The sequence below is a fragment of the Cyanistes caeruleus genome, chromosome 13, assembly GCF_971803275.1.
Source record: "Cyanistes caeruleus chromosome 13, bCyaCae1.hap1.1, whole genome shotgun sequence".
In the NCBI taxonomy this organism is placed as follows: Eukaryota; Metazoa; Chordata; class Aves; order Passeriformes; family Paridae; genus Cyanistes; species Cyanistes caeruleus.
In genome coordinates, this window is record NC_141713.1 from 10910711 (window position 1) to 10933757 (window position 23047).

At 40.8% G+C, this 23047-nt stretch overlaps 2 protein-coding genes across 51 annotated transcripts in view; one reads left to right on the forward strand and one right to left on the reverse strand.

Moving 5' to 3' along the window:
- The window catches only part of LOC147650699 (uncharacterized), a 121120-nt gene extending 105857 nt beyond the window's left edge, over positions 1 to 15263 (forward strand). The window contains exons 10-15 of the mRNA XM_086848393.1: positions 6546 to 6568; positions 8198 to 8264; positions 9042 to 9126; positions 9803 to 9987; positions 11191 to 11360; positions 14674 to 15263. Coding sequence (XP_086704519.1) covers positions 6546 to 6568; positions 8198 to 8264; positions 9042 to 9103 — 152 coding nt within the window. The 3' untranslated portion in view covers positions 9104 to 9126; positions 9803 to 9987; positions 11191 to 11360; positions 14674 to 15263. The remainder of the gene's footprint in view (positions 1 to 6545; positions 6569 to 8197; positions 8265 to 9041; positions 9127 to 9802; positions 9988 to 11190; positions 11361 to 14673) is intronic.
- The window catches only part of SEMA6D (semaphorin 6D), a 227490-nt gene continuing 215849 nt past the window's right edge, over positions 11407 to 23047 (reverse strand). For 13 of the 50 annotated variants that reach the window (XM_086848340.1, XM_086848339.1, XM_023934014.2 and 10 more), the window contains 10 exons: positions 22288 to 22505; positions 22048 to 22179; positions 21698 to 21853; positions 21443 to 21616; positions 20593 to 20733; positions 20414 to 20491; positions 19530 to 19621; positions 19128 to 19184; positions 17152 to 17319; positions 11407 to 15092 (listed from right to left, as the gene is read on the reverse strand). In XM_086848340.1, the coding sequence (XP_086704466.1) occupies positions 13789 to 15092; positions 17152 to 17319; positions 19128 to 19184; positions 19530 to 19621; positions 20414 to 20491; positions 20593 to 20733; positions 21443 to 21616; positions 21698 to 21853; positions 22048 to 22179; positions 22288 to 22505 (2520 nt within the window). In that variant the 3' untranslated portion in view covers positions 11407 to 13788. The remainder of the gene's footprint in view (positions 15093 to 17151; positions 17320 to 19127; positions 19185 to 19529; positions 19622 to 20413; positions 20492 to 20592; positions 20734 to 21442; positions 21617 to 21697; positions 21854 to 22047; positions 22180 to 22287; positions 22506 to 23047) is intronic. The other 37 variants (XM_086848357.1, XM_086848377.1, XM_086848372.1 and 34 more) reach the window with 7 other exon arrangements.

Below are 23047 nucleotides of genomic sequence, written 5' to 3' on the forward strand. Positions count from 1 at the left end.
GGTAAACAAAGACAAGTAAAATGCTTTACTTGTTAACATCAATTCAAAGGGAAAGCAAATGATGGCACTTGCTGTAATCATGTTCAATGTTCTGAAGGTGTCTGTGCTTTTCACCTTTATTCTAAGCTCTTGGTTATAATTTGCTTCTGTTTTAATAGTGTGTGGCTGTTTCTGAGAATGCAGAAAAAAAAATCTGCTTCCAGACTATATTTAAGGAGAAGGGTTCTCTCTGGCTTTTACAGTGATAATATTAAGTGCAGCAGGAACATTGGTTAAATAAGCAGGAGAGGCCAGAGCTGACTAGTTTGGTGTTCATTTCGTTGTCAGCTGCCATTGGAATAGTGTTCAGATTAATGTGATTACTCTTTGCAGTGGCTGCAAGTTCACAGACCAACTGTGCACTTGTATCAAAGTCATTAGAATGGTTTTAGTCCAGGTTTCCTACCAGAATTATTTATATAAAATGCAGTTGTAATTCTATACGGGCCATTTACACGTGAGGATTTCTATTTCAGGAAGCTTTGGAAATAGCCAGGATCTTCAACTGCACCCTTTCCAAAAGATACAAGATCCTTTTAACATTTAATGATGACTGAGAAGGTGCTTAAAAATAGCTTAGAAGCACAAAGCACATTACTGTGGTCTCCACCAGTTATAGGACTACACTAAAAGTTAAATTTTGGATTGTGTTTGCTTTTCTTGTCCTTTCTTGCTTCATGACCTGGGGTGGATTGCCTAGTTTTCCCTTGACAAATGAGCTTAATACTTATCTATTGTCTATATTTACGTTATTACATTTAGGAGGTGATAGGATCTGAATTCATCTTCGGTAAGGAAAGAACTGTAAAACTCTGTGGTTGTCAGGTAGTATAAAATATATCCTTCTACTTGACTGCACATGGTATTATCTGCTGTATAATTTGCTGGGTATCAAGTCCATTTCACATGCACAAGGTCCCTGGTTAATGATGATATAAGTTCTTTTGGGAGGGATTATGCTTACATACAGATTTGTAAAATAGCCAACATAATAGCAAGCTAATCTTGACTGTATCACTTATGCTTTCCTAAAATTTATACAATATAGGTAATCAATTAGTCTGATTCTCCTGCATGCTGCTAAATGGAACATGAACAGCTCATAATGGGCAGCAGTAAATAGACATTTGTATTTACACCGGTACCCTGTGCAGTGAAAGGGACATGCAGGAGACAAGGTACTGAACAAAACAGCTCTGCATAAAACCAGGCTTTCATTTAAAGCAAGAAAAATGTTGCTGAAAGCTGCAAGATTATTAGCATTACTATGCATGAGCAGTAGTCAAAAAAGTGTTACAAGAGAAAGAGAGACATTACTCAAGTGTCTAAGAAGATGGACCATCATCAGCAGTGGAGAGAGAAAAGGCTTCCAAAGGAATAGCATAGCATTTCAAACATTAAATTATAAGGGGGCTGAGGCTTTAAAAGGTATATCAGAGTTTCTGCATTATTTATAATTTGAGATTGCTGTTCCCCCTAGATGCTTAAGTTTTGCTCCTTTCATACAGAACAGAGAAGTCCTTCTTATAATTCTCAGCTTCTGGACACTGAACCAGATCTAAGTTTTAGGATATAATTTACTGTAAGAAGGTATTTATTACCTGCAGTGCTGCACTGGGCTGAAGCTGCTTCTTGGAAAGGTTGGGAAATGGGGAAAATTTGGCTGCCATTACTCTGGAGCTTGGGAATGGTGGGCTTGTAATTCTGTATTAGTTTGTATTTTTATTGCATCCATACTTATGAGCTCCAGTCACTGATAGGATTTCAGTGCTGGGTGCTGTCCTTTCCCCAACACAATTTAAGGACACCTTCTTACGGACACCTTTTTTGAACCTAGTGCCCAGCTGCACTCACAGTGCAATCACTCAGAGTGCAGGAGCTTACACTAGGAAAAAAACCCTGCAAAAATATACCTTATACCAGTTGCCTGAGCAAAAGAAGCTGTATTGGCAAAAAGAAAGTATTTTTTTTCCCCTTTTGCTCTTATTATATTTGTGTCTACATTAGGGTTTTTGCTGGTATAGCTGTAAAAAAAAAATCACACTGCTGACAGGGATATGCTGAAATTTTTTTTAAAGAGATGATGGATCAGTATGTGTTTCTGTATGTGGGGAAGGGGGAGGGTGAACCCGATTTAAAATAGAAGTTTCTAAAATTGGTTTGCACAGATACCCTTTAAATGGCAAGTACTACTACCCTTGCCAATAACTTCCTGCTTCCTGGCCCTCCTGTCCTCCTCACCCAGGCTCAGACTCCCGTCCTATATTCCCCTTCCCTTACACCTTGACTGCCTCACACCCTGGTGTGCCCAGCTGGGGACTCTTGCTCGCTGATCCGGTTCTCTTGCCTGGTTTCTGCCCTGGCATCCTCCCACCTCCTCTGCCTTCACCTTCGCTGCAGGCAAACCCTGAGCTGAGGCTCCAGTCCAACACCTCTGCCACCACGAGTTGCCCTTGCTCCCTGAAGTGGGAGTTTCTTGCCTTCCTCCCAAGGCCTCTGTTGGGTTTGAGGGCTCAGGCTTTGCATGCAAACAGAAGTGCTCCAACACACTGTGCCATTGCAAAATGCTTAATTTCCTTCAGCCCAACTGCCTATTAAGTCAGACAGCAGAGAGATTTCCATTTCTAACATGAAGACAAAGAATTTCCAGAACATCTAGAGAATATTTGGAGGAAGAGATGGAGCTGTGGTAAGATCCCAGGTCTAGAGCCATGAATGTTGGTTCTGTTGCTGCTTCCCCTGACCAGACAATTACTATGTTTACCTTGTTCCAACTCAGGTAGGTTGGTCCAAATGACATATAAAGGTATTTTATGTATAGATCCTGGGGAAGGAATTGATCCCAGAACTACTAAGGTCTTTCTGTGTCATCTTTGGACAGAAGTTACTGATTTGGTGCCTCAGATTCTCTATGTGTAAAATGAGACCTCACAGACTTGAGGTATGAACCTTAATTTGATCAAAGTAGGGTGAGGTCCTGAGGTGGCTGAGTCTGCAAGGAGTAGGGATTAGCTGTTTCTCAGATGATCAACATTCCTTTGGAAGCACAATTTTGTGAAAACAAGTTGCTGAATAACCTTCATATAGTTTTAGAGAGCAAGGGGTGAAAGGCAAGCATGCTCCTGAGCAGAAAGAAGCCTGGGAAAATAGGTCCTTGAACCATTCGTGTCAGTATTTATAGCCATCACACCCAGAGTCCTCACTGATAGTTATTGCGGGTAATTCATAGGTTATGCATCTGGAAATGAGGCATATGTAATATTTTTTTATAAGAGCAGTTTTTATTTTTTTTTTCTGAATATGAAAGTTTAAGCATTTAAATAGCTTTTAAGTAAGTAACCCAAGCCCATTGGTATCAATTATTTGTTCAGAGTTTAAACTGACATTTCATAAGTATGTTAATTGATACTGCAATAACTTGCTATAGGTATCTTCCTAAGTGCCAATTATCTGCCTCAACATTCCCCACAATTTAAGTTTGTTAGTAAGAACCTAATTATACTAGTTTATTGCTGATGGAATTACATGAAGAGTAGATTTCACTCTTACATACTTATTAGACCTCAGTAAGTGATCCTTAGCAGTCTGTTGCTATTCAATTAACAAGTAATAACTTACTTAATGAATCTAATTGAAATGCTTATTTCAGTCAGGCACCTCATATAAAGCGCTTTACTTTGAGCACTTTCCTGAGTGCTAGTTGTGTTTACTTAACAAGAACTAAATGGGGCCACTGAGGAGAACTCAGGCTGTGATGAGAACTGCACCAGTGTTAGTAAATTCCTGCCAAACATCACCAGAAGTATCTGCCAGGTGATTTCTGTTTTACTGAAATATCACAGAAATAAACCAAGACTTCTGTGTCTCTGAGGATCTAAATCTACAGAGAGGATTCTGCGGCATGAAATTCTCCGAACACATCCTCCTGCAGTGGATGTAAACACACCGGCTGCTCTGCTGGGAGCTGCACATCCCAGCTCTGCTGCTCTGCATGGATGCTGTCATTGAGCTCTTGTTCCTGTTCAACTCTCCCCAAAAGCTCACTCCTTTTCCTGGGAGCTTGCATGTTTGGCTTGAGATTGATAGAAGTATGATGATGGATACATTTAATGATCTAAAGCTATTGGTATAATGACAGCCCAAAAGAGAATACATCTGAAGGAATGTTCCATGTCCTTCAGTGAGACTGACGCTAAATCACGGTGAATTTAATCTAGGCTCAAAAGCATGACCTGCACTGAACTGTCTTGAGTGGGGGAGCAAAACCCAGTTCCTGTGTAGAGACAAGTCCCTAACAGAAGTGTCAAGGGGGTGTGTGCAGGGTATTGGGCTGCACACACCGTGCCTGGTGAGCTGTTAGGTGGGAGTCTCCTTCATGGGAAGGGCAGAATTCAACTGGGATTTTACTGTCTAGGAAAGGATAACCTGCTATGCTCATTTATGGCATGGGAAGAAGCAACAATGGTTGGCTTCTGAAGCTATTTTTTGCTTTAGGATTAAAAGTATGCTTTCTTCTGTAATGAGGATTTAACAGACAAGACTTGTGTTTGCAGATAAATGCCAGGAAATCTTCCCAAGCAGTGCTAACAAATTATGCCATTTGGCAATATTAGTGTATGGGCAGTAACCTTTTCTCAAGAATTTTTAGCAGATAGATTTAATGTCAAAAAAACCCATAAAAGCTGAAATATCTTCTCCAGTATATCAGGTTTGTTACCAGCCTTTTAATGTATGCCTTCCACTCATTGAATTGAAAGACCTTATTGATCTCTTTGCAGCTGAACTGATTATTGGGGTAAGAGAAAGACTTCTTGAAAGAAGCCAAAAGAAATTATTCATTTAACATATTCTCAGTTTAGTAAACTTCCATTTAACCTCCAGGGTTAATTAAAAAAAAAAATTGCTGGTTGGCTGGCATAAATTTATTAAATCAGACAGAAACTGAGTTCAGGCTAGTACATTTAATGTCAACGCTTGTAATAATCTTAAGGGAAAAAGAATTCACATAGACTTATTAGTATTCCAGAGTTGCTTTACTTTAAAACAACAGCCATAACAGCAAAACAATCCAGTGAGGCAAGTATCCCCCAAAATGGAAACAGATTCTGTAACCTTGGATAGTAGAGAAATTCTTAAAAATGGTATTAGGGACTTTGTAGGTCTGTGATTATTGGTGGAAATTGTGTTGTCATCAAGAGGCATTAGCTAGTCAGTAGTCTGTAGGGCTGGATTAGGGGATTTGGTGTGTTGTCCAGGGATGCCATGGGTCTTCCCCATGTCTACAGGGTGAGTGTTCCACATCAGAGCTGGTGTCTTTGCTAGTGTCTCAACAGAGAGAAAGGATTAAATAGGTCTAACAGCTGAGGGGATTTTTAAAAGCACGAGTGGCATTTAAACATGTGTCCTCTACTGGTTTCTGTTGGTTTTCCAAATTTGCTTTCAGACCCCTGGTTTAGGTCTGTCATCCTGCTGCTCTTCCTGACCCTGTTATGGACAAGCTATTTGTGAGTGTTTGATGGAGATTTGGAGAAATTTTCAGAGAGACAAATGTCAGTACCTGAGTTAGACTGATGATATGGAGGAATCTGTACTTGAGAGGAAGGAGTTAATAAGGAACCATCCTATGGTTCTCCTAGGAGAAGGTTCTGTCTTGTCATGCTGTGACAAGGCTTGGAGGTGTGACTGGGTGGCATAACAAAGGTGCAATCTGCCAGTTTGAAGCTGGGCTCCTATGATCCTGACTACACTCTGCATCTGAAGCAGAGGGGAATGGGACTGGAGTATCCTATGAAGCAGCCAGTTCAGAGAAGCCTTCATTGGAAGGACTTCATGAAAAAACAAATGACTACTAAAATACTGAAGTGCAATTTCATGATAGGTTAGTTATTGTTCTGTGACGAACAAGTTAGAATGTTTCAGAGAACACAAGGAGGAATATAAAAGGTCCAGTACTGGATTTAGAAGCTGCTGACATTGTTAGCTGGGTGGCATTTGTGCAAGATTTTATTAGAAACCAACATCATAAAGCTGTCCATTCTGTCAACCAGTTTCAGGGCAAACATTTTCTCCTCCCTCCTGCCATCAAATTGAGATGACAGGTTTCTAAATGGTTTTTATCTGAAATGTGACAAAAAGTATATTTTTGACAACTGATCTTGCTTTGTGTCCTATATGATATTTTGTCCCTCCTGGTCTAGAATACCTTTTGTAGTTAAAGTCTTTTGAGGTGTATCCCCTCTCTCAGAGTGTGGGGAGCAATTCTGCCTGGAGTTTTGTTCTTGTGGAAGAGCAAATCAAGTCTTTTACCAAGTACTGCAGTTTAACTGAAGCAGCAGGAACTAGCAAGGAATGCTTGTAATATGGAACATATAATGTATAGTAAAATGTCATTTTCAAGTACTTTCTGAACTCTTGTCCCAGTAATGAAGCAGCTCTGAAATATCACATGACTTTCTCAGTGTGTTGCACTCTGTATAACCTTGCCTTTGATCGTGATGTCATTTCAGATGAAAGACTCACATGGAGAATGGTACGCTGTGCATTAGGATTGCAGATATCCTCTGGGATCTGAACAGAGAAGGACTGTTTGAGATGTGCACTCTGCTTGTCAAAGAGAAATAAGTGCTGCAATAAAAAGAGCAGTTGGATATCTAAACTCCTCTCAGTCTGGTAGAAGGAAGACTTCACCTGTCTGCAAGAAGACCCACCTAATCTGAAAGTTCTTCTAGAAAGGGTTTTAAGGATGAATAATCGGTTTTTACTGTCATTCAGTTCAGGGTCCTAGCTCAGACCAGTGATTTCCTGAATGTTTGAGCAGCCCCAAGTGGTCCTGCTTAAGCAGGGGGGCTTGAAACAGATGATTTCCAAAGATCACATCCAACCTCAATCATTCTATTATTTTGTGATTTTGATATTTAGATTTGCCTGACTTGATTATTACCAGTAGAAGTGAAACAAACTCAAGACACTTTCTTCTGCTTCTGTTATCACCAGGAGTGCCGTCCCAGCAGTCTCAATGAACGCTGGGTGCCTTCACCTGGCTTTTCTCTTGTGCCTGGGAGCTTAGCATTTGTCACCTTATGTCCCAGTTGAGCCCAATATATGATAGGATTTGCTAATGAATTTAAAAGCAGACTTGCAGCCGTGCAGACACTGCGGCCCAGGGATGGGCAAGAGGACACCACACACAAAATGTCAGCTGTTCAGTTCCTATGGCAATACCTGCTGAAAAACTGTCCAATGACCAGAAAAAGCAGGTCATTCTCACAGAGCCATTTTTCTTTCTCAAAAGCCTTGATCCCCCTTATCAAACCTGTGGCCAGAGATGATATTGGGGGCTGCATTCTGTTCCAGCAAATGCTTTCCTGCAGATGTGCATCCCATTTTGCTTGGCCTTGCTCATGCCTCCTTAGCATTTGCTTTCTGGGGACGTGTGAGTGATTGAAGGCGAAGGCCTGGCCCCATGCAGCTCTGCCATCTCCCTCGATGGAGTCAGTATTTCACCTGTGCTAGCAGTGACAGAGACAGAATGTTAGAGCCGCATGCACAGGCTTTCACAGAAATCAATTCTCACACACGGCATTAATATTGGAAACGCTTCTCTCTCTCCTAATTGTTGGCCAGGCACAGTAACCTGTGACTAATGGCCATTCATAGTTAAACAGCATGGCCTGATCATAAAAATTTGCCATTAGTCTCTAACAAAAAAAAATGTCAGGCTGTTAATTGACCAACATGTATTCCTGAGGAAATCAGCAATAATCACATGGATATTCAGTGCACAGGAAAGGAAGGTGTAGCTAGCCTGTGCATTGCTTTTATGATTCATCTGCTCTGATCTGCTTTTGATTATTTTTTCCTCATGTGAGGCAAGTATTTTAAATCAAATATTTGAGAAATAACCCTGTGCTTGAAGTGACCCAAATTAAAAGCCAGTTGCCACCTTTCTTCTCCTACTAGGCATCCATCCATTTGTGTGCAGGAACGGACGTATGTTAGAGGCTGTCAGTACAGCTGCAAGCAAACCACTGAGCTCATGGACTGCCTCTGCCAATGGCTAGTCAGCTACTGGAAAAAGTTACAAAACAGCTATTACAGCCAGGTATGATCCTGAAGGGCTCTCATTGAGAACTGGTGTACTTTGTTCATTTTTGTGCAGTTCAGTGAGACTCTGCCCCGGAAAACTGCTCCTCATTCTCAAAACAAGGACAGCAAGATGTGTTCAGGTCAGTTTGGGGGTTGGGATTTATTTTTTTTGGCCATTAAGTTTTTCTGTCATAAAATCTCTTATATGTTGACAAATGGGGGTCATTCCTGAAAATGGTCAGGACAGCTTGCCTATGTGGTAGATTTTCTTCTCCTCCCCTCCCCTTAAAGCATTACAGGAGCTTGGGCAATACTCTGTCTGGCTGACATGAAGGGCAGAGGCACCAGACTGGCAGAGGAGGATGCAGTGCCACCATTGCAACCCAAGAAATTCTCAACCCTTACCAAAACATGGGGACCCTCTGGCACCTCTGCTCTGGTCAGCAGCCTTCACTGTAGGACACAGGCTGGGATCTAGTTACCATTTTTAAGAGAAGAGCTCAGAAAAGTTATTAGTGACTATAGGAGAAAAGCAAGTGAGGAGGCCATAAATCAGGCCCTCAGATGAATTCAGAATGCACTAACAAAATCAGAGCTTCCAATAAATTTTATTTCAGGCAGAGTAGAAACTTTCTCATTTGAGAGTTTGGGACAGATTATCATTTCAGATGTGTGTCAGGCCAATGCAATATATCTATGACAATGTTTTCAAGCAGGCAGCAATGGCTGGACCAGAGTCAGGCCCTCACACCAGCTGAACTTTAGTAGTGTTGAATAAAAAAGTGAGAATCTCTACTGCTCTGAGCAAAGCTGAACCTAATTAAATATTTAATGTGTTTTTTTTTTTTTCCTCCCAAATCCTTTGCTTTCTTGCTCTTTCATACTGTGATATGATGACATTTGAACAACAAATGCAGCCTTGGTACGTTGGTCTCCTGGTAGTGCTTTTTTATATGAAAAGCTTGCACATCCCAGCTGAAGTCCAGATGCTGCATTTATGAGGTATTTTGTCTTGATCAATTTTTAAAAAATATTATTCCACGCCATGAAATTAATAGGCACCTGGGGAAATACCAACCAACTCTTCCCTACTCCTGCAAATACTAACCTTTCCCAGATGGGAAGGTATTTCTCTTTCCCTTTATTTACCTGCAAGATGTCCTTGCTATAATGCTCAGAATCAGAGAGAGAAGGAAGCATTAAGAAGAAAATGCTATGGAACACACCAGCCACTAAACCCACTGCATTCTGAGGAGCCATTTACTGCATAAACCCTGCATAATCTTCCCAGGGTCACAGAGTGAGTCATTAGCAAGACAGCACTAAGACAGAGGCATCCTGATTTTTCTTACTACTGTGATTACTTTAAGACCCCAATTTAAAAGGCCATAGGTTTGTTCTGGCAGTGCAGTCATAGAGATAACTACTCACAGCTTTACAAATTGGTTTTCTCGCAGTCATCTCACTAGCACAGGCCTGCAGCCCTTTGGTGTTTTGTCTGTGTTCTGTTCAAAAGTATTTTTTTATACAAAACCCAAAGCAAGCCAGAGCTGAGTAGGAGCGTCTCCTCTGCCTTCCCATGCCTGCAGCTGCCCTGCCCCACATCCCACTGTGCTGGGACCTCCCCTTGCTGGGGACCCTGGACACATCAAGCACCCTTCATGTGCTCCTTTATCAGCTGTAACTTCGGATTGTTCTTCAAGAGAGACCTTAGGATGCTCCAAACCAACCGGCTGACCCAGGAAAGCATTGGAGGAGAAAATCTGTTGTTGCTGAACTTGTCCTTATTGCTGAAGTTCCCTTCCACAATGGGGCTTCTGTAGGTGCCTGATTTGGCATCATCATTGGCTACAAGCCATCTCTGTAAGTAAAGGGAGAGTTTTCTTGTACTTATTTTTCTGACTAATTAATTATTTGCATGGACTTCTGTGGTGTTTGCACGCACCATGCAGCCCAACAGAGTGTGTTGGCAGATGATGGTCTGGCTACACCCATCCAGCCACATCACTGGTTAAGGGAAGGCTGGTTCAATACAGACCAAACCACAGAAACCCAGAAAATGGTCACTCTACACATTTTAGATAAAGACATTTTGTGAACAAAAAGTATCCCAGGATTTGTGTTGCAGATGCACATTTATACATCACTAAAACAGCTGTTTTTAATTTTCTCACTATGACCTTTAATGCCTGGCTGAAGATGACTCAGGTGGGTGCAGCCCCTCCATGGAGGAAAAGCCTTTAGCCACACTGGCTGACATTGGTGTCAAAGGCATAGTTAATTTTAAAGTGGGAAACCAGCATAAGAGCCATACATGTTTAATGCTTCATTTCATATATGAAGACATCCAATGAAGAAAACCCCATACTAATAAAAAAATAGAAATTTTCTTTGGTACTAGGAAAATATATATTTAGCCATTACAGCTTTGAAACTTTTTAAGCACCGTATTTCTTTTTCCTTGAGAATTTTTCTTTTTTTTGTAAGATGCAACTAGGTACCATTGGAGTGTTATAACACGCACAGCAATTTCAAATGATTAATACCTTGACAGCATAATCTTATAAAAAATTGGTTTTATCCACCATCTAAAATCAACTTTTAATTAAAAGAATGTTAAAGTTGTTTTCTGATACTAAATTACCTTGATTATTTTAAAATTGTATGAGATGTTGACACATACTAAATATACAGTATCTATTTTACTGTTGGGATTTAACTATTTGCCTGAAAGGTGAGTTTCAATTATTAAGCATTAGTAAGTATTTAGGAATGTCCTGCTATGTGAGTCAGCAATTAATCTGGCCAGTAATTAGCTCTATCTTTTGTAATCTACTTTGTAAAATGAACACACTACCTTCTTTCAAAGCTGTACTGTATTTGCACACAAATGGTATTTTCTGACCTTAATAAGAAAGGTTTGCAGGAATTAGAGCCCAGCTGAAACCTGGCTGGAGCTCCAGGGATCAACTTCAGTGCCCGGCGTTGGTGCTGTGTGGGCAGCCCCGACTGTACCGAGCTCTGCCACCATGTGCTGGTTACTCTGATGTTCTGTGTTTACCTCAGGAGGCTGAAAGTCACCGCCAGACCCTGCCTGTGCCCCAGGGACACACAGCTCAGTGTGGCTGAAGGAGGACACACAGGACCCTGGTGTGTGTCACCCCACCTCCACGAGGCCGGGAGCGGCCGAGGGCTCCTCGCAGAGCTGCTGAAGGCCAGCAGAGACTCTCCCCACGGTAATCCCACAGCACACCCGCACTAATAATGAAATTACGCACTTGGTACATGGGAATATTTTATTTTGACTTTACATGCGGTGTTAAAAACCCAAAGAACGTATTATTTACACATCCACAATACAAGTTTACAAGATATCTATACATGTTAAAGTACTCTATAGTAATAGAGCAGCTTCATTTAAGGGTTACTTTTTTTATGCCGTACCATTAAAAAAGATACAATCTGCGTTTACCTTTGCACAAATGGATAAAGCATCTTTTATTATTAAATTAACAGAATAAGGACTAGGTTGAATGTTAGAAATTTCAACATAAATACTGAGAGAACTCACATTACCATCTACAAGGCAGCACAATGTTACAGGAGGTTATCAGGGTTCACATACATTTATCTTCCGGGTCACACAAGTCTGTATTAATATTTGTAAAGTGAATTCGGATCAGTTTGTGTCTTCTGACAACTGAGTACATTTTAATAGTTATTAATCTGTAGTGTTTTAGTTGCAAGACAGAAGTGTTTAGGAAGAAAGATCATTGATTTTTGGATCCAGAGGTCTCGGGAAATAAATGTCCCTTACAGCCTTACAAGAAAAAAATGACTACTTCTATCCTTTATTCTTTGTTCTGTAACAGAGATCCAGTTTTTAGTGACTAACCTTTTCTCCCCTTTGAACACATAATATAAATCTCCACCGTCATTGAAACCCATTGCAGTTATTTGTCCCACTAATTCATGAATATTCCTCTGCCATGGTTATTTCTATAGTTATGTTCAATAAACAATGTGGTAGTGTGTAGTTTGCAAGCTAAAATAGCCATCTGTGTTGAACATCAGCTGCAAGTGGATACTGTAAACCCTACTAAATAGCTTACACAACTTTAGCAGGTGTTCCATTACCCTAGAAACCTCATTTGATTTCACATTATAACTGTTTGATCCTTCAGAGAGCTGGAGTGGAATGTTTATCATGGTAAGGTGATTTAATGCTGCTGTCTTCTTGGATTGTAGGCTGCCTTTAGTTACCATTAATTATTCTTGCGTCTTATCTTTTTTTTTTTTTGGGTGCTGTTGAGAGGTTTTACAACTGGCACTCGGGAGATATGTGCTATAGTGAGAACACTTGACAGATTTAATTTTTTTTAGTACTTTTATCATTTGCATGAATAAGGCACAAAATGCACAGATTCAGGTAAACTCACACATAATATTTACAGAATATTGTCATTACCTGCATGACTTTGGAAAAAAACAAACCTTACTTTACACAACAAAAACAAATTGATTGCACTACTGTTGAGTTTTCACAGACTGCTTCTGCCAGGCCAATTAATGTTTCTCCTTTTTTACTGACAAGAGTCTATCAGTGTGTAGGGCGTTATTAAATGCAACAAAAACGTGACCTTCTCCAGTTACACAGGCATTTGCCAAGTGAACTGACTATTAGCTGCCCTCAGCGAGGAGTACAGGGGCTCAAGTTCACAGTGGCCAGGTATTGGATGGAGGCACTGTGGAAACACAGTAAAACTCCCCCGTTCCAGCCCAAAACACTAGATTTGAAATGCACAGCTCTGAATCAATAGCAGCATAACAGAGTTATGAAGAATTAAACATATATGCACTCTTTGACTGGGTGACTCTTTCATCCAGGCGTTCCCCTCAGAAGGCTGTCAGAGATGCGCAGTTCATCCTTAGCCGGCTCCGAGCTGAACCCAGTGGGCTGCAGAAGGCAGAGTCATCTGTTTGTTCAGTCATGCTCAATGTAAACAATTCCATAGCATAAAAGATGCAATGGGAACCTAAGTACATCCTAGTGTGTACAGTACACACACACATCCACACACACGCACAGCTTTATCTGTGGCAAAAACAAAATGCCACACACATGGAGAGAAAAAAATAATGCTACAGTTGGGCCAGAGACTTAATTCCAGCAAATTGATTATTAACCCAGCTATTCATTGAGACATTACCATTTTCTGACATTTGTGCAAGAGGCAAGGTGAATGCATACATAGTAAAATGTTCACATTTAATGGGAATGACCACACTTAATGGCAGTCTAAAATGGAACCCATTTTTCAAGTATTTGCTCACTGATTTTTTCCCAACAACTGTTGTTTAGCTATTTAGAACAGTAATGTAGCCCCCACCCCATTGTGCTACATGTCTCCTTAGCTCCAAACAAAAGAAATGTAATGACCAGCACTTTCCTTTGTTTTTTTTTTTGTGTTTGCTCCTAGCAAGTACATGAAGTCTTGCTAAAGCTACATGTGGCAAGACACAGATGTTACTCAAGTAAAGACAGTTTCTTTGGCTACTTTGTTCTCCTTAGTAACAAGCAAGTCTCTGCCTTATGTGTCTACCACAACATCATTTCACAACCTGTACAGGTCAATGCCACACTCATTTTAGCACAGACATGTCCTAGTAGCTGTATTTGTTCAGTGGTCTGACTGATGTCGTCTGAGGGACGAATGAGGGTTTGGGTGGCACGTCGGGTTTTAGGGAGGGTGTCCTCTTTATTCCTGTACGAGGCAGGGTGCCATTGCTTGTGTAGCTGCTTTGTCTGGACAAGGAAGGCTGGAGGTGAACGCTGACAGGCGTCCCTTGCATGTAGTCCATCTTTGTGCCTGCTGTGGGAGCCATGTACCCCCCACGATTAATACTTGGCTGTCTGGATAACAAAACACCATTTGGTGAGTTCAAGTTTTTAGGAAGGGCAGATATTGAGTGCCTCTGTGAAGAATTTTTGTGATAACCCCTCTGCCTTTCCAAAGAGGTCATTGGTACTGCAGGAGTGGTGGGAACATCCACTCGTTTTGTGGGACTGTTCCTCGGCAGAGTCGATGGAGGAGAGTATAAAGACGCCTCCCTGTTGGGAACCTTAGGTGGGATCTCAGACATATTGCCCATTGGATCCAGCATTAAAGTCTGGTGGGCCACTTGAATATCTCCCATAATTGCTTTGGGATTATTAGTAGTTTCATTTAAGTGTTTCAGAAAATCATTCAGGGTGTTCCTGGAATCGACAGATCTCCTGTGGTCTCTTTTGCTGGATGATTTTGTAAGTGGATGATCAAGATGTTGCATCTTTTTGTCTGCCTTGTGCGCATTAGAATTTGAGAAAGACGTGTTGTAGTCATGGGTAGCATTGGGGAGAACAATGGCACTGGGAATATGTCCATGACTTAGAGGAGAGTGAGGTGGAGGACTAGAAGGAAAAAACTGAGGGCTTTTCAACGGGGTTTCCTTTCGTGAAGCATTGAGGTTACCATGCGCTTTGTCCGACTGACTTTTCATTGCCTGCAGAGTCTTCTGTTGAAGAACTGGTGTAGATTCAGGAGTTGGAAGTGCAGCTAATTCTGGAGGCTGGCCCCTATGGTCCATCATCATGGACTTGGTATCACCGTTTGGAGGCAACTCCTTTCTGCTGGTCAGCAGGTTTGTGTACAGTTTGGGTGAATCAATGTTCTGCTGATACTCCTTGACAGGACTGTCAAACAGCCCATTCAGTTTGGCAAAGCTCCCGCTGGAGTCAGTGCAGGACTGAGCCGATTCTGCATCTTTGTGTATTTTCCTGGATTTCCGTACAAATATATCCCGGTAACAGTAAACGGCCACTCCCGCAATAAAGGCTCCCAGGACAAAAGCGGCAAAGACACAAGTGATTAGGACATTCATATGTACCATTTGGTTGGACTCTCCCGACTGTACTTCCCACCTCACACCTGCAAAAGACAGGCAGGATATCATAAATCTACAGGTATTTCACACTGACATGTTTCAGAAGAAGGCAGCCTTCCTCATGGAAGTGTCTATTAAATGTTTTTAAGTGCTCTGGCTGTGCTGTTGGTGTAACTCAGTAGGATCCTGCAATTTACTCCAGTGGTGAATGCAAATAATTTTATAAAAACTATAAAATGACTGTGTGTGCACTGACAAGGCTAAATGAAAACTGCCCATTTTCTTTGACAATGAGGAAAGCTTGCTGCAGCTTCTCTCCTTATGTTTTGTTTAGCCTGTCCCCAAATTTCCTTTAAGGCTCACAAATAGAGGCCTTATGTTATTAACATTAATGATTTCTGCTGGAAAATTGAGGTTAGAAGGTCCTACTGGGCCAGACAGCAATTAATAACTCATGGATGGATTTCTCTCTTACTTTCCTGCCCAGCTCATAAATCAGTATCAAAGGAGAGACAGGATTATGCAAATGTTGTGTAAAAATGTATAATATATATACTGCATTGTTACAGCCACACTAATAGAATACAGTAGAAAACTTGTAAACTACTCCTCTCCCAGGCTGCTAGTCCTGGAGTGGCACACCTGCACTCATTATAAATGTCCAAGTTTGAAGATAATGTGATTCTCTTAGAGCACTGGTTTTTACTTTTTACCAATAATGAACATAAATACTTTCATAACATTATAAAAACAACTTAGGTTACGTTATTAGAGAATGTTAAAATTTAGAAACTTTTAGCTTAGACCAAGAAATTGAATATTTGATTAATTTTTTATTTGGGTATTAACAAGCTACCTTTGATTTTTTTAGATTTTTTTAAAGCAACCACAGACATCTTGCAGCTAAGACAATGTTAGTTTTTAATGAAAGTAATTCTGTTGCAATCCCAAGAGATGTTAAAATGAAAGACAAAGAGGGAAGGAACAGAGCCACTTTTTGTTAGAGGCAAGGCCTTTGAATATTGTTAATGTTCAGGGTTACAGGTTTTAATGGCTTTGTGCAGAAGCAGAAGGAAAACGTGAGTAAAGTTCACTAATAGCTATGACACAAAATGTGATTCAGAACCAAGAGCAGATGATAATAAAAACTTAAAGCAAAACAGAAAATAACTGCAACAAATTAAAATGACAAATGCACGGCCATAATGGCTGATAGGAAACCTGATATGTTTTGGTGAATGGTAATAAAACAGAAATGGTTTTTGGCTGGTGAGATTTTTCAGTAAATACAGAATTGTGCAAACATGTCTGTCACCTTGCTGTGCTATGCACTGAGAGAGAATTGTGTTAAATTTTGGTTATGGGATTGGAAGCTTCTCGATTCTGTGGTTGACTGCAATAGTCCTACTGAGTTTAAGTCTCAGTTGCCATAAGAGCCTAATCAAAGGTTCACTTAGCTGAAAGAATGGCTAGAGGAAGATGAACTACAGACAGAATAGGTTTCTTGTGTTCAGCTTAAAACCTCTGCATATCTCAGTATGTAGTGAGATCATCTCTAAACTGATGCTCATATCCAGAGAATAAAAATTCAGCACTTTCTTAGTCTGATCCTTATCCTTCAAGAACATGTTGAAGGCAAGCAGAGGCTGGGATATGCCCCCTTAAACACATGGATCTCTCATGGAACTCTGTTTTGTGTTCTGTTTTAAACCACCACCCCCAACCTCAATGAAAAAAACCCAAAACATAAGCAAACATTCATGAGGACTAACGGTCTAAGCCAAACTAGACTGGATTGAAAACAATAAACAGAGGTGCAGATAGGTCTTGAAGGTATTTTTTAGAAGTATCCAGAACTGCCATTGACTTCAATGAAAGTTTTGGACCACTCCAGGATTAAAAGGCTGAACTTTATAAGCTCCAAGCAGCACTTTGTCCATGGGATAAGTAGGTATGAAAAACATGATTGCACTGTCTGCATATTCACAGGAAATGGGTGTAAAATACAGCCCAACAATCATGGCTGTTACATTTAAGCCTTAGACAATGCTGAGACTATCAGGTTTCCATTCAGCTGCAGTGTATTCCCTGGTAAGGCCTTACCCTTTGGGACACCTGATAATGGATCAGAATAATCAGAAGTGTTTGGGTCATCTTGAACTACAAATTTCCGAGAGCCAGTCACTTTAGGTTTCCAGGAACCAATCACTTTAGGTGATATAACTGGGATACTTGCCATTGTGGTAATGGAAGCTGAGGAGAACTCCATGTCTGTGGTGGCAAACAGATTTTTATTAATGTGTTTCATGGCACATCTAAGCTATAGCTGGACACAGTATTTTACGGGAGTTACATGTCAGAGCAAGATGTGACCCCCCTTACACTCTGCAGAAGTACAGATGGCTGATAAAAATCAATTACTTCAAAACTGAAAATATGAAAATAGTACATTTACACTTCAATAGCTGCTAGCCAAAAAGCCAGAGAAGTCAACCGTGAAAGCAGTGCAAAAGTTAAGCAAGCAACTGTGGGGGTGAAAAGCACAACATAGTCTACTTAATTGCTATATTCTTCACTGGAGACAACATACTTGGCTGCCTTTTAAACTTCTTCAAAAAAAAAAAAAAAAAAGTTACTTGGAACGATACACACTCATGACAGGTTATGCCTGAGAAACCAGATCAGCTCCATTACTGCTATTATGGTATACCAGGAACTGCTGAATGAGCCATTTCTGCAGGTGGGGATAAAAGGAATGTTTTTAACCCCTATTTTGTAATGGTTCCTAAGGAACAATCCTGCACAGATTCTGGCTCCTCTGTAATACGTTTGCTGAACAGACCCACCACAGCCTACGTGAAAATGCACAGAGGAAGAAACTCATCAAATCAGGTTTACAGTTCAGTCTCATTTACACCTTTGAGTATTTTGTGTTCACTGTCCCAGTAGGTTTAGGCAGGAAGGTCTATGGCTTGAGATCAGACTTGAGAAATGTACTTTAAAAGCACACTTACTCAGGACTTGAAAATAAGGTTCAATTTTATCTGTGTCATAAAATATTACTTTGAAAATTCAGTTGATAAACACTCATAAAGTTAGGCAGCATTTCTGTGTGACAGTTTTGTTTCCTGAAGTGAGTATCTAACTTGCATTGTGGGTAAATAGATCTGGAAAATATTTGTCTCAAACATTACTTCTTGTCAAGTAACAGAAGTGAAAACGTCAGAAACCAAACCACAAATAATGTTCTTGTTGCACTCTTACAAATTTAACATACAAATAGATGATTGTCCTGTTTGTCATTCAGAAATGTGCCCTTGGTTTGGAAGCAAAGACCCAAGTTCCAAAAGCAAAGACTGGAGAATAAGGGCTGAGTCTTGCTCCTGTTGAAGTCAAGACAGGTTCTGCTCTTGAGTTCAACAGAGGAGCACTGGGTGTCCCTGAACACCAGGGGCTGATGGTGAACACATTATTAGAAAAATCACTGGAGGAGAAAAGGATGCAAAAGTCCATCTGACAACAATGCACAACACTTTTTCTAAGCCACTTTTGTCTACACAATTTCTCATTCAGCTACACAGTTTGTGATGTTAAATTTTTTTCCATTAGCATAAACTACTTAAAGCATTTCAAAAATAAAGAAATACACATTTTAGAAAATGTGTATTTGTGCAAAAAGCTTGCTGGGAAGGAAGGAAAAGAGAAAAGGAGAGGTAAGGAGGAAGATGATGAAGTTCTGCCATTCATCTACTCGAGATGACCAAGAGGGGCATTCACAAACGCATGGCTGGGGATCAAGAGTAAAGCTTAGTGGACTTCGTGCAGTGAAGATGTCATCTATGTTAATCAGGCTCTTTAATAAAAGATGTCTCAATAAATAATGAGCTGTTAACATGCGGCTACACAGGGTGAAGTGCTGAGTGAGAAGAGTCTGACTATCTTTACCATCAGTGGGAACATGAGTAAAAGCACAAAAATGGAGGATTGCCAACTGTGCAAAAGGAAGGAAAAAAGGGCTGAAAATGCTGAACTGAAGGAAAGTAAAGGTCATTAATTCAAAAAAATTAAAAAAAACTAACCAGATGTTGGGTCGCCAAATATTTTGTAATCTGGTGTAGCTGTAGTAGGCAAAATTTCTAAAAGAATTAAAGGAACAAGTAATCAGTAAAAAGTAACAAAAAGAAAGCAAAAGATCTCAAACCTGAGTAATGGAAAATAAGAACTAAAATATCACTGGTTATAAAAAATAAATTCTTCAATACTTTGTTGTAGACCCCAAATAGCTGTAAACTGGTGAAGGAAAGAGAAAAACTCTGCCACCCAGGACTAAAAAAGCTCAGCTTTGTGAACATTCACAGTAACACCAGGTGATGTGTTCATCATGTTACTGAAAAGCTCATCAGAAATTTAACATCCACAGTGAGGTGTGGCCACAGACTATGGTGAGACATTCCAAAGGAGCAGCAGTGACTGTGCCTTACCATGGCAGTCCCCAAGCTGTGCCGTGTTGCCGAATTCGACATCTTGTACGTATCCTCCAGTGCTGTGGTTGTATGAAACAAACAAAGAGAACCTGCAATTAACAGTATTAGTAAGGATACAAATGGAGATTTTTTTTTTTTTTCTGGAAGCAGCAGATGGAAACCTACACAACAGCCAGTGTGTGGCCCAAAGGATTGTACAAAATGTACAGGATAGTCCGGCTTTAAAACTATCTGTGTGTGCTTATGCCAGGAAATAGAAGAAAAACAATCCCTTTTTTTTAGCAACTACATCATGTCTTCTCCATTGGGCATGCTCCTGGGTTTAGATACAACCATCCAATTATACCAGTTAAAGTTTGCACTGGCCTACTACAAAGGCCTCTTTTTAAGATACAGCTGCTAGTGCACCATATATTACAGACTTGATTTGTGCAAAACGCCTTTGGTATGCATATATAGCACCCCAGCTCCAGTGCAGAGGCACAACCTTGCTCTTCCCACTGTGAATCCTGCACTTTCATGTTTGCAATTGCCTGTGTCCTGACCATAAGCATGCCTGGGAGGGGATACTGTGTCCTGTCTTCTTGAAGCTGCTCAGGTTTGCATGCTGCAATTGCTTGCCTTCCTGCTTCCAACTGCTCTTCCTACAGGTCTGCCTGTCCTCCTACACATGCAAAACTCTCACTGAAAGCAAGTCATCACCCAGAAGTTGCAGAATAAGGCCAGACTTTAGCATTCTGTTCTCTTACATATACAGTGCACTGAAAAAAAATCTTTAAAAAAAATAGAGATTTAGTAACTGTGCAAGGGAAGGGCATGAGCTCGTGGGGTCTGTAAAGCAGATTTAGAGATGCTGGGCTAACTTGAAAAGGAGTACTTACAGCATGCCTGGTGTCACTCTTCCACACGCCTCGTGGTCTAACCAGCCACAGTATGGGTCCCGTGAAGCAATACATGCCCTTGCAAGAGAAAAACCCCAAAAAATTATGCATTTTTTACTTCCTTCCTAAGAAATGTTGGTGCCCTTGCTTTAAGGGGGAGTTCAGGAATGGAGCCGTACTTTTTACATGACCCGTGACGCTCACACCGACTCAGGGGAATTCTAACGACGCAGCTGGAGAATGCCACGAACAGAGCATGGTGGTCTCTGTCCAGCTGGAGGGAAATGACTCTTCTGTCCTCCTCGCTTTCTGCATTACACCTGGTCAGCAAAAACAAGGGCAGGCCACTGCTTTAGTGACTGTAGTACTTTGTGCAGTAAACATTTTATTGTCTGTGTAGCTACTGAACAGATATTTTTCACATACATAAATGTAACCTACTACTCTTTGCTGAGACACTGCTAATCGAACATCTGAGTTATCAAACACTGGCTTCTGGCTCTTGCTAACAGCTAGGTGAGAAATTCGCTGAACGATGTAGGAAAAAAATCCAAATCCATTTTCTTTGTTCTCTCAGTCAGCATAAATATTGTGAGAGAGCAGAAGAGTCTTGTTTTGGAGGCCTGTAGAGTCTATTTGGAATGCTTCCACTCCCAAATTCTTTGTGCCAAAAAATAAACAAGTTTAAAATGATCAGATATAGGTTATACACTATCGGCCACTCTTGAGCAACCCTCAAGATAAGCACAGATCACTTCTTTTTAACATCACCAAATACTTCTGACGTTTCAGAAGTATTTGTGGGAGAGTTAGACTGCGTCGCTGACGTCAGTGGAGTGGAATTAGGCTGTTCATTCAACCCATGCAAAATGGCAAGTGACCAAATACTTTCAGGTTATTCCACATGAGGAACACGATGAAATGACAAACAAGTGGTGATGGTGGTGATAATGAGCTAGTTTACTATAATCTTTTTCAGCTAGGTACCAAGGACTAGATGAAGAGCTTAGATGTTCTGGTAATACTTACTTTGCATGATTATAAGCTTCAATCTCTTCCAGTAATATGCTGTCATTCAAAGAAAAAGGCCTGGTCTTTGCCAAGATTTTAAGTACTACTCCTGCTTCGGAGCCAACAAATATGACTGTGTAGTTCTGGTAGGGTCCAGCAGCGTGGTCTACAGCAATTGCTGTCAATCTGTATCTAGCAAGACCAAAAGGCACATCATTAACAGTAGGTTTTCTTGTTTTCCTTTTCACAGGTGTTACTTTTGAACTGTCATACCTGACACGTGTTTTGGTAAACCAGGGCTCCTCAGTGACTGAGGGAACAGCTGAGTCCATCAAAGGATGAGATTTGATGAAGGAGAGCGTTTCGTCTGGGAAATCAATGGAGGTTTTGTAAGCCTCTGCTAGGCCGTGTTTCGCACAGCAGCCAGGTCTGAAATGAGAACAATATTGTTTTCCTCTTGATATTTTAGTTAATGAGAGAAGGCAGCCGGTTAATGAGCAGCCTTATGGCTGAAGTGTCAGGCGCGGCTTTGGGTTTTACCCAATGAGGCACTCGAGTGCAGCTGATTTAAGGTAGCTCTTTACAGGGACAATGTTATGACATCATGAGTGAGAACCTTTTACCTTGGCTTTGGTACTTTGTCTTCAGGCACAGCTGTCCAAACAGAGTCAGGAGTCTTTTGTTCTTTAAATCTCCCTTTGAAGACTTTCTCAATGTCATCCATGCTGAAAGCACACACTGCTGAACCAGGGATGCTGTAAAATTCAAAAAATAGTTTCAAGAACTCAGATTACAATGGCACCAATCTCAGTGTAAGAAAGAATCCGAGATCTGCCTTTGATTAAAGGTTGCTCATCTCTTACCTGTTGAGCTGTGTGGTGAATACACCCACAACAGTGGGTACTCCATTGATTTCTATTATGTCTGTGATAGACTGCAGAACATCAAAGTAGAAGAATGAATCCCCAGGAACTGAGCAGTTGAGCCGAGCTTTCAGAAAGGATGTCCAGTGCTTTTCCAGGACCCTTTGGGAGCCCCCCATGTCATTTTTGCAGATGCGTGCCACACGGGAATACACAGCCTGCAAAAGGCAAAAAGAAGGAAAAGGGAGAGAGGCTTGAGAGATGCAAGGGAAAGAGTGCTTGTTTCTGAGCCCTTAATAAAACACCGAGATAATGTTGTTAACAGGAAGCTGCCATTTATCTGCAGAGAGAAGATGAAAGCAAATGGCGTTCAGCTTGGAGTGCACAGGCATCTTAATGTATCACCAAGCAAATGCATCTCCACAGTTTGCTCCCACCCTTTTCGCCTTCAAAATCATATTGTTAGTGAGATTTAAAGACTTTAATTAAAACCATGTGTAAGGGATTTAATAATTTATTGCAGAATATCCTTCCATGGTGAGGCATGAGTATTATACTCTGTACTGGCATGACTGAATTATTCAATATCCAGGGACATTAGAGAAACTTCTTTGAAACTCTCCTTTTGTGTTGTTTTCTTTTGTTTCTTTAATAAGCATGAAAACACCCTCAGCTTTTCCATTACTTGGCACAAGAGTTAAGGCAACAGCAGCACTTAGGCAACAGCACATTGAAAGACACCTGTAGCGAGCTGGTAACA